Raw genomic sequence first — 12,073 nt, forward strand, 5'->3', positions numbered from 1 at the left:
ACCTCTGCAGGCAAAATGCCCCGTAACGCCAAGCTCCAAAACTACAACTCCCAGGATTTCTAGGGGCATGAGCCCGGGGCAAAGTTTGCGCCATCACCCCATATGGAAGTGGCGTTTCCTAGAGTCCTCAGATTAATTGGCTTTACTTTCTAGCCCTCAGGCAACCGAAATCTCACCAAACATGCGGATTATACTTTAGTTTATCCCATGAAACATTTCCAAAGTCAAGCTTTCCCGTAGACGTGCTCTGACCACAGAAAGCGTCTGGACTACATGTCCCAGAATTCTCTGAAAAGCTCTTTCCCCACCAGCTTACAATTTTCCTTTCAATAAACAGGTGGAAACTGGGCATGGTGGGCACTCCTGGCATTTCAGTGCTTCGGAAGATGAGGCAAGAGTCCTGCTGGGTTACTATCTTAGTTACTGTTCTATTGCTGTGAATCGACACCATGACCATGGTAACCACTGTAAAAGAAAGCATTTAAATAGCGGCTTGCTTGCTGTTTAGAAGGTCAGTCAATGCTCCTCATGTCAGAAAGCAGACAGGCATGGTCCTGGAGCAGTAGCTGAGATCTTTGCACCTGACCCACAGGCAACAGGCAGAGAGAAATGTAGGGCCCTCCATGGGCTTTTGAAACTTCAAAACCCACCCTCAGTGACACACTTCCCCCAGCAAGGCCACACCTTCCAGCCCTTCTGATTCTCAGACAGTTCCACTCCTTGGTGACTAAGCCTTCAAATATACGAGCCACTCTCATTCAAACCACCATGGTTACATAAGGAGAGCATGTCTCAAAAACACAAGGAAAAAATTATCAGGTTGTGCCTGAATCAACTTTTCTTTTTTTCTGTTTCACACACTGATCCACACACTGGGATGGCTATACTTGGCTGTTTCACGCACTGATCCACACTCTGGGATGGCTATACTTGGCTGTTTCACGCACTGATCCACACACAGGTCCATTTGGAAGAGCAGTCAGTGTTCTTAACCACTGAGTCATCCCTAGAGCCCGGGAATTTTTTTCAATTAAATCATTTGAAGAAGGAAGGCCCACTTCTAATCCAGATCTTTTGAGGTGGGAAGATCCATGTTTAATCCGGGCTGCACGTTCTTGGACCTTCCTTTGTTAGACAGCAATTGTTGGACTAGCTGGACCACAGCCTGTAAGCCATTCTAATAAATCTCCTTTCTATATACATTAGATACATTCTATAAATTCCTTTCCTCTAGAGTGGTGGTTTGAAAGAAAATGGCCTCCACAGGGTCATAGGGAATGGCACTATTAGGAGGTGTGGTCTTGTTGGAGTGGGTGTGGCCTTGTTGGAGTGGGTGTGCATTGTTGAAGGAAGTGTATCACTGGGAGTGGGTTTTGAGGTCTCAAATGTTCAAGCTAGGCCTTGGGTGGCTCACTTGCTCTTCCTGCTGCCTGTGGATCCAGATGTAGAACTCTTGACTCCTTCTCCAGCACTGTGTCTGCCTGTATGCCGCCATGCTTCCTGCCATGATAATAATAGACTGAACCTCTGGAACTGTAAGCCAACCCCAATCAAATGTTTTCCCTTATAAGAGTTGTCATAGCCATGGTGTCTCTTCCCAGCAATAAAACTAAGATACACACAGTTGTTGTGGAATATTATTTTATGATGTGTTACATTTGTTTATGCTGTAGACTATTTGTTTAATTATGCAAAGATATGCTGCATTTGTTTAACTCTGTGAAACTGTTACTTTGTCTGCCTGAAACACCTGAACAGCCAATAGCAAGGCAGGAGAGAGGCTAGGCGGGGCTGGCAGGCAGAGAGAATAAATAAGAGGAGAAATCTGGGACGGGAGATCAAGAATCGAGAAGAGAAGGAGTGAGAAAAGAAGGCTCAGCTACCCAGCCACCTAGCTGGGTGGAAAGAGAGAAAAGATATGCAGAAAGGTAAAAGGCCAGAGGACAATTTAAGAAAAGATGGCAAGAAACAAGACAAGCTAAGGCTGGGCATTCATAAGTAAGAATAAGACTCTGTGTGTGTGACTTATGTGGGAGCTGGGTGGTGGGTCCCCGAAAGATCAAAAGAGTTAAGAGTAAAAAACAGCTACACATGGCCTACGAAAGAGAAGAAAATTAGCTGTGTGGGCCTAGAGGGCTCAGCAGATAAGAGCTCTTGCACCTTTGCCGTTTGGCTCCCAGTACCCACATGGTGGCATCTCAAAGACTGCCTTTAACTCCAACACCAGGAGATCTGCTGCCCTCTTCTGGACTCTGTGGGCACTGCACAGACACATAAGTAGAAATACATCTTGTTTTAAAAAGAAATAATGCTTCTTTTTTAAGAAACAAATAATGATAATAATAAATGAGACATTTGATCTGGACTGAGTAAAAAAAAACTATACAAGCCTGCATTTACCCATGCCCAAGAAGCCGACTGCTCTGTGACTTGACTGCTCTCAATTTACGGTACCTGGCTCCTCCATGCTCTTCATCACATACACTATTCTGCACCAAATCGCATGATGTAAAACTTCCTGCCACCTCTAAAAGGTATTTCCTTTGTTCTGAGGATTTGGTTTAGAAAGACTCCTTGGGGGAGGTGGCTTATAGAGATACTCTGAAGAGGCTCCTCTTGCCCCCCTCCCTTCCTCCTATGGTCTAGCTTCGCTCCCTCTTTTATTAGAATGGTTTACAGGCTGTGGTCTGGCTATTCCAACAATGGCTGTCTACCAACGGAAGGTCCACAAATCCAGTGGTTGTTCAGGATGTCTCAGCCGGTCTCCAGTATACACTGGAATCCCAAAGAAGTCGGCTCTAATGCCAGTGAAGGAGTGAACTCCAGAAAGAGCATGGAGCAAGGAGCAAAAGCTTCTTCATTCTGTCCTGGAACTCACTCTGTAGACCAGGCTGGCCTCAAACTTAGAGTTGCACCTGCCTCTGCCTCCCGAGTGCTGAGCCTAAAGATGTGGCCACCACCACAGGTCGAAAGCTTCCTAATTACATTTCCTTCGTGGGCTGCCATGAGAAGGAGTGGCCCAGATTTTGGGTGTGTCTTCCCACCTCAAATGATCTGTATATAAAGTGGGTCTTCCTAATTAAAAAATCCAGCTGGCTCAAAATCCCTCCCAGGTATGCCCTGTGTCTTGGGTTTTTAGTTAGTTCCAGGTATAGCCAAGCTGACAGATAAAACCAGCCGTCTTACCTTTCTACTGTGTTGTTTCTGCCCGATATTCTCCCTCTTGTCTCGAGAGCCAGTCATGACTTTGAGGTCCTCTCATTCTGATAAACCTCATACCTCAAAGTATGTGTCGGCTCATATGTAACAGATATGTAAACATATTTAGTGTTATGCGATGTTAGTATTAGGAATTAAGACTGAACTGAAAGAGCCCTAACTAGCCAGATTAGCAAGGTTGGCAGAGTTATCTGGCAAGCTGCTGCCATGGAATGTACTAAACCTTGTCAATTTGTTATTAATGGACATTTTTATTTTTTTTCCAGAAAGGGCTTCTCTGTGAAACCCTGGCTGTCATGGAACTCACTCTGTAGACCAGGCTGACCTCCATCTCACAGAGATCCACCTGCCTCTGCCTCCCAAGTGCTGGGATTAAAGGTGTGCACCACCACCGCCAGACTAGTCAATGGATTCTGCCACAGGGAAACAGAAATGCCTATGTTTCTGGAGTAACGTACTTATGACATGAGAAAGTTTGAAGGACTGCACCACATCACCAGGAAAACCAAGGCTCCCTTTTGTGTCCCTTTGTCTTGTTAAGAAAATAATTTAAAAATGGACTCAGAAGGAAATCTGAGGACAATTTTATTAAAATTTGAGACAAAATTAGGACAATCACGTTGTGAAACTTGGCAGTAGAAGAGGGAGAGGGAAAGCCACACTTTCCAAAGTTAGGGTACGAGAAAGCTGGCAAACATTTGGTATCTCCGTGGGCAGTTGTGGGGGTGGAAGGGTGAGGGTGGGACTTAAAAAAACCTGAGAAACTGCAAGGTGTTTGGAAAAGCATGCCCAGGTTTCATTCAGTATTTGGGAGAAAAAGATATAAAGAAGGAAAAAACGAAAGTTTTGCTTTTTGAGTTGGAGAAGCAGGCAGGGACCCCATGTTCTCTGAATGCTATTGCAAACATGAATACCGAGGGGAAGGTCTTCCAGGAATGAGAAATGAGTTGTGAAATATTACCTTCACTGTGTAGAGATGCGCTGCATTTGGTTTACCTTGCCTGCCTAAGGCACCTGATTGATCTAATAAAACGCTGAACAGCCAATATAGGTAGTAGAGGGTAGGCAGGGCTGGTGGGCAGAGAGAATAAGGAAGAGGAGGAATCTAGGCTGGAGAGAAAGAGAAAGAGGGGGCTGGCCAGCCAGGTGTAGAGGAAGCAGAAAAGCAGGACATCCAGAATGAAAGAAAGGTAAAAATCCCTGAGGCAAAATGTGGATGAAGAGAAACAGGTAAAATTAAGTTATAAGAGCTACTGGAATCAGGCAGTGGTGCCACACACCCTTAATCCCAGCACTCAGGAGGCAGAGGCAGGCGGATCTCTGTGAGTTCAAGGCCAGCCTGGTCTACAGAGTGAGTTTCAGGACATGCTCTAAAGCTACAGAGAAACCCTATCTCAAATAACAAACAAAAAATATAAATAAAAATAAAGCTAGTCTGTGGAATATATACATATTAGAGTACTACTCAGCGGTAAAAAACAATGACATCTTGAATTTTGCTTGCAAATGTATGGAAATAGAAAACACTATCCTGAGTGAGGTAACCCAGACCCAAAAAGATGAACATGGGATGTACTCACTCATAATTGGTTTTTAGCTATAAATAAAGGACATTGAGCCTATAATTTGCGATCCTAGAGAAGCCAAATAAGAAGGTGAACCCAAAGAAAAATATATAGTTATCCTCCTGGATATTGGAAGTAGACAAGATTGCTGGGCAAAAATTGGGAACTGGGAGGTGGGGTGGGATGGGGGAAAGGGGAGATGGGGAGAGAAAAGTGAGAAGGGGAGGATGGGGAGAACTTGGGGGAATGGAATGGTTGGGATAAAGGAAGGGTGGAAATGGGAGCAGGGAAGTATATATCTTAATTAAGGAAGCCATTTTAGGGTTGGCAAGAGCCTTGACTCTAGAGGGGTTCCCAGGGGTCCAAGGAGATGTCCCCAGCTAGGTCCTTGGGCAGCTGAGGAGAGAGAGTCTGAAATGGCCCTGTCCTATTGCCATACTGATGAATATCTTGCATATCACCATAGAACCTTCATCTGGCAATGGTTGGAGATAGAGACAGAGACCCACATTGGAGGAATTGACTGAGCTCCCAAGGTCCAAATAAGGAGCAGAAGGAGGGAGAACATGAGCAAGGAAGTTAGGACCGCGAGGGGTGCACCCACCCACTGAGATGGTGGGGCTGATCTAATGGGAGCTCACCAAGGCCAGCTGGACTGGGACTGAAAAAGCATGGGATAAAACCGGACTCTCTGAACATGGCGGACAATGAGGGCTGCTGAGAAGCCAAGGACAATGGCACTGGGTTTTGATCCTACTGCACGTCCTGGCTTTGTGGGAGCCTAGCCTGTTTGGATGCTCACCTTCCTAGACCTGGAAGGAGGGGGGAGGACCTTGGACTTCCCACAGGGCAGGGAACCCTGACTGCTCTTTGGACTGGAGAGGGAGGGGGAGGGGAGTGGGGGGAGTGGAGTGGGGGTGGGGAGGAGGCAGAAATTTCTTTTTTTTTTTTTTTTTTTTTTTGGTTTTTCGAGACAGGGTTTCTCTGTGGTTTGGGAGCCTGTCCTGGAACTAGCTCTTGTAGACCAGGCTGGTCTCGAACTCACAGAGATCCACCTGCCTCTGCCTCCCGAGTGCTGGGATTAAAGGCGTGCGCCACCATCGCCCGGCAGAAATTTCTAATAAAAAAATAAAGCTGGAGGCAGAAATCTTTAATAAATAAAAAAATAAAAAAAACTAAAACAAAAAAATAAATAAGTAAATAAAGCTAGTGGGACAAACATAAGATAAGAGCAAGCATTCATACACTCATAACTAATATTAAGTCTCTGCCTTTATTCGGGAGCTGGTGGTCCAAGAAGGCTGCTATTATCTTAACCCATCCCACCCCCTCTCACCCTGGTGAATGCATGCGCACAAACAGGCACACACACTATGTAGTTTGGAATGTCATGTCTCTACCCACAGCTACATCTCAATATTCCATTTTGTCCAGGAGGAAGTAGATTTGCCTTAATGACCTCATCAAAACCCAGATACCTAGACCTTTTTATATGACAACTTAAGTCTCAAGAGACCATACTGCTGCTTCTATTTTCAGAAGGGAAACGGGCGTTGAGGGAGGGGAGGACGTTTTCAATCTTCCTACTGGCTACTGGCTACCTAGCTACCGAACCACAACGGGTGAGGGACAGACAAATACACCATACAGACAGAGTTTGAACGTGGAGTTTGTTGAGATAAAGAGTAGAGGGGAGATGAGGGAGAGAGAAACAGAGAGCGAGATGAGGGAGAGAGAAACAGGGAAGATGAGGGAGAGAGTAGGGGAGAGGGAGAGAGGCTAAGGTCTGCTTGCCTCTTCAGAAGAACAGTGGGGTGGGGTGTGTGTGTGTGTGTGTGTGTGTGTGGGAGAGAGAGAGAGAGAGAGAGAGAGAGAGAGAGAGAGAGAGAGAGAGAGAGAGAGAGAGGAGTGGTGGGCGGAGTTTGTCTCTTAAAGGGACCTTTGCGCCTGCGACAGTCAGGGAACTGCTTGCCGTGCAAAGGGGGCGAAGGTGTGCCTGGATACTAACACACATCCCTCAGGCTGATGAGGTTTCCCAGCAGGTAGTCACTACCAAAAGCCTCCCTGCGGTCTTTGCCTTCATAGAGCTCCGCACTCCTGTGGGCTTTCAGCACTTGAACCACACTTAACAACCTTGCCACATTCTTCACATAATTAAGATATCTGGGTCCAACTGTGGCTTGACTGTTCATTATTTCTGTTCTCCTTCTTTAAGGCTATGGACTTTTTATTTTATGTGAATGGGTGTTGTGCCCCCTGGAATAGGAGCTGTGACCTGACATGTGGGTGCTGGGAATTGAACCCAGGTTCTCTGGGAGAGCAGTCAGTACTCTTAACCACTGAGCCAGCTCCCTCTGGAAGTTCTTGTTGCTTGAGGTGATTTGGTTCCCATGAGATGACTTGTTTTCCAGCAGCGGTCTCACCATGGGGAGAACTGCCTAAAAGATGTGCTGCCCCTGAAAGTGTTGAACTTAATTTCCACTTGGTATCTGAACTAATCTCTTGTCTGCTTGGGTACTTACTGGTAGGCACACTCCCCACTTTCTAATTGGTTGATGTCACAGAGCCCAGAGTGGCTTTTTCACAGGAAAACAAAGTGTCCCTCTACACAATGAGATGTTGTCTCTATTTTTTATTTTACAGGTCTTAGTCCACAGCAAGATCACACATTGGCGATTCTGCTAGCTTGACTCTGACTGTATTGTTGAAAAAATTATTTCCATCTCTCTACATCATGGTTAAGGATCCCTTCCAGGCACAGAAGCAATCCTGTGTCTGCTCTGATCTGAATGAAAGGTGAGTATTAGTTGGTAGAGTGCTTGCCCCCCATGCAGAGAGCCCTGAGCTTGGTTCCTAGCACCACATGCATCCAGCATAGTAGTATTGTACTCCCGGAACTCTGGAAGTCGAGACAGAAGCAAGGTCATCTTAGGCTACACAGTAGTTTGAGGTTAGCCTGAGATACTTGAAAATTTATCCCCAAAATTTAAATAAGTAAGCAAACAAATGACACATAAAGCAACTAACTGCACCTCAGAGAACGCAATCTCTTTATGCATATTCATTACTATCTTCATCGTGCATATTCATTAGTATTCACTCTTATGCATATTTGTTATTATCTTGCTTCATGAATATTCATCATTCCCTTCGCTCGTGCATATTCATCACAGCAGCAGTCTTTCATTAGTTCCAATTTAGAACTCCACTAGGTATTTTGGCAGATTTTTAAATTTTAATGTTTCTCAACTAGAACAACAAAGAGAAAATTACTGCATGATACTTTTAAAGACATCTCAGGAAGCCCTTGTGATAACAGGTCTGCAGAGACCAGCAAGCACTCATATGAATTTGAGAAGGGGTGGGGATGAGGCTCAGTGGCAGAGCACTTGCCCATGCGTGAGGCGTAGGTTCAAGTCTCACAACTGCAAAAATTAATGAATAAATACAAAATGGGATACAATGGGGGGGGGGTAACAGAGAAAAACTAGACCCTCTTGTGAAATTTGTAGCTCTTTCAAGAATCCTCAGATGAACCCGGCCAGGTATGGTGCCTTTAATCCCAGCACTTGGGAAGCTGAGGCAAGTGGATCTCTGTGAATCTGAGGCCAACCTGGTCTACATGGCGAGTTCCAGGCCAGCCAATACTACATAGAGAGACCCTGTCTCAACAACAGAAACAGAACCTGGTGAGTATAGCTCTCACCACTCCCTTATCAGAGATGGAGACTGTCACAGGGATCCACAGCTGGCCGACCTCCCTCATCAGAGATGGAGACCGTCACAGGGATCCACAGCTGGCCGACCTCCCTCATCAGAGATGGAGACCGTCACAGGGATCCACAGCTGGACGACCTCCCTCATCAGAGATGGAGACCGTCACAGGGATCCACAGCTGGACGACCTCCCTCATCAGAGATGGAGACCGTCACAGGGATCCACAGCTGGCCCAGCTCCCTTAACAGAGAGTGTCTTTGAGACATGAAATCACAACAGCTTTGTCATCGGAACAAGATGAGCACAGTGACAACACCAGCTGATATCCTAGTGTGGATTAGGGAAACTCCACAAGACTCCAACCACAGATGAAGAGCTATAGGCAGCCAATAACTGCTGACAGAGGGGGAAACAGTTTTCTCCAGGGTTGAGCCACACACACACCCGCCCCCACAGGTTACCCAATCCCAAGTGGCCAGCCTTAGACTCATACGTAGGATCAACACTAAATGAACTCAGATGTATTTATATATACATATATAACAATAATAAAGAAGAGGGAGAAGGGACCCACAGAGACAGCTGACCCAACCTCGTGGGAGCTCACGGACTCTAGACTGACAGCTGGGAGTCTGCATGGAATCCATCTAGATCTAGGCATGTGGGTGACAGTTGGTCTGTTTGAGGGGCACCGGTCCTATCTCTGGTGCGTGAGCTGGCTTTTTAGAGCCCATTCCCTGTGGTGGGATGCCTTGATGAGGGGTGAGGGGCTTGGTCCTGCTTCACCTTGATGTGCCAGGCTTTGTCAACTCCCCATGGGAGGCCTTACCCCTTCTGAGGAGTGGATGGGGGAGGGGGCTCTTGGGGGAGAGGGAGCAGGAGGAGTGGTGGAATTGAGAAACTGTGGTTGATATGTAAAATGAGTAAAAAATTAAGTTTTTTTTTAAAAAAAAAAAAGGACCAGATAACTTTTGCATGATTTTGCAAATTGGGAAGCTACGGCAAAAATTTGTAGCCAGTGGCATGCACCTGTGGCCACAGCTGCTTGGCAGAAAAAGAAGGAGGGTTCCTTGAGTCTAAGACTGGGAGACCCATCTGGAGAATACCTCTTATTTGAGAGAGCTTCTACCTTGTCAAATTCTATTTCTGCAGAGAAACAATAAGAGGATATAGTTATTTTTGTGCTCGATACTGTTTTTTGTTTGTTTTTGTTTTTGAGACAGGGTCTCACTGGGTAGCCCTGACTGTCCTGAAACTTTCAATGTAGACCAGGCTGGCCTCAAACTCAGAGATCCGCCTGCCTCTGCCTCCTTGAGTGCTGGATCAAAGGCAAGCGCAACCATGCCCCGCTCTTCTTTTGATCATTTTTATTCTCAGAGATAAAAGCCGTCCAGGTCCCACATACCCCATAGCTGCTACAGAAGGCTGCAAGGCTCAGGGGGCAGCTTCTCCCTTGGTGATGGTGGTGGGCGGGGCTAGCCCGCAGTTCACTGGCATAAGGCCAGGGCTTCTAGGTTCAGGAAACTGACTTGCATCTTGACCTCCAAGTCGATGCCCTGCCAGGTCTTGATGAAGTCCTCAAAGGTGATGCCCTGGTATGGCTGGCCCTCCTCCAGCGGCTGGTCTGACGCCCTGGCCGCCTCACTCAAGGCACGGTGCGCAATGGAGTTGGCAACGGAGCGCACCCATACACGCTCCACCTGCGGGTTCGCCGAAAGCAAGTCCTCCACCACCCTGCGGTACTCTTGTAGCGTGATGAGCCCGTCGCCGTCCTCGTCGTACAAGTGGAAAAGGAAGCGCATCTTCTCCCGGCGGTACAGCTCCGCCTCCTCCTTGTTTAAGTGGGAGCGCAGAGGCTTGAAGTAGGCGATGATGGTCAGGAAGTCCTCGAAGGTAATCTCCTCCGCCAAGCCGCTGGTCCCCTTGCCCAGGTTCCGATTGTCGAAGAAGGCGCGGACGATCCTGGAGCGGATCGGGTTGAATTCCAGGTCCAGGACGTTGTCAAAGTTCTCGGGCCGAATGGTGGGCTGGTCTCCGCTCAGCAGCCGGAACCTCTGGTGCAGTTGCTTGATCTGGTCCCAGTTGAAGACGCTCTGATTCTGGAACCCCTCCTGCATCTGCGTCCACCAGAAATCGCTCCTGCTCTCGCGCTCCCACTCCTCCTGGGACGAATGCGAGACGCCCATGGTGCCCCGTGGGCTCCAGACGATCTATCTCAGCTGCCCAGTGAAGAGGACCTGGGTCCCTGGAGACTCTCACCTTACTGCCATTCTGATTTATTAGGTCATCAAGTCATCCTCTGTTGAGGCAGGCCCGTCACAATCCCCGAGGCCTCTTTCCTTCCCAAATTCAGTACAATGAAGCTAATTGTAACACATATTATGTATTCTACCTTTGGTTTTCCTAGGGCCTCTCTGGGAAAGCACAGAGATGTGTATCTTTGCCTTACAAAACTAAAGATGCTAGAACAGCCGGTAATTTCCAGAGTTCCGAAGGCAGGGGTGGGAGGATATCCTTGAGTTTGAGGCTAACCTGGTCTACACAGCTGAGTTCCAAGTCATTCAAGAGAGGAAGGAAGAAAGGGAGGGAGGGAAAGAAGAGCAAAGTAGAAATAAAGATGGAGAGAAAGAGTAAAGAGGAAAAAGATGAAAGAGGAATAAATGAAAGAAAAGAGAAGAGAGAGAGAGTGAAGGCGGAAACATGCTAGCAGTAGCTCGGTTAGTTAACATGGACAAGAAGTCCAAACAATTGTGACACTGTTCGTGCTTACGTAACCTGTGACCAAACCAAAAAGCCAAAAAACAAAAAAACAACAAAAAAAACCCCAACAGATAGAAGTTTGGGGGGTTGGAGAGATGGCTCAGTGGTTAAGAGCATTGCCTGCTTTTCCAAAGGTCATGGGTTCAATTCCCGGCAACCACGTGGTGGCTCACAACCATCTGTAATGAGGTCTGCAAACACACACAGACATAATAAATAAATAAATATTAAAAAAGAAAGATCCTTTATGCTTATGAATTGGTATGATTATATGTTGTAAAAATGATCATACTGCCAAAATTAATCCATACAAAATCCCTATCAGATAGAAGTTTGGCTTTTCTAGGGTAGTTATATGTAAGTAACGTGTTAATAAACCATACATGTCTTGATAATCATGTGCTTGACCAGTAGAAGCTGGGTGCCTACCTTCATGTATAGAAGGATAAGCCTCTCAGAAGTGGAGTTTTAGGACTTTGTGAAACACTGTCTTTGCTACTCTTCTATTTCTGCGATAAAACATCAAGACCAAAGCAACTTGGGGAGGGAGGTTTAGCTCAGTCGCATTTCCATATCACGGTCCGCCTGTTTTCTCCCACACTAGGACCCAAACTGCCGCGCCAGCACAGCAACTGTCCTTCTTCTGAGCGAGGGACGTCGGGATTAACACACAGCACAACTTCAGGTTCTGCAGACAAGCCCTTTATTCCACTTTCTCACAAGTATATATAGCCCTCAGCAGGGGAGGCCAAACCAGCAATAGCAGGAAGCTCATCACCGTAACTCAATGGCTTAGGGGTGAACATCCTTAG

At 46.7% G+C, this 12,073-nt stretch overlaps 1 protein-coding gene across 1 annotated transcript; it reads right to left on the reverse strand.

Annotated features, from left to right (window-relative positions):
- Window positions 1-9,988: 9,988 nt before the first annotated feature.
- On the reverse strand, window positions 9,989-10,687 carry LOC130890489 (calcineurin B homologous protein 3-like). The gene has a single exon (XM_057794436.1). The coding sequence runs from the start codon at window positions 10,685-10,687 to the stop codon at window positions 9,989-9,991; it is 699 nt and encodes a 232-aa protein (XP_057650419.1).
- Between the last annotated feature and the right edge of the window lie 1,386 nt (window positions 10,688-12,073).

Source organism: Chionomys nivalis, chromosome 2, assembly GCF_950005125.1.
Source record: "Chionomys nivalis chromosome 2, mChiNiv1.1, whole genome shotgun sequence".
Classification (NCBI taxonomy): Eukaryota; Metazoa; Chordata; class Mammalia; order Rodentia; family Cricetidae; genus Chionomys; species Chionomys nivalis.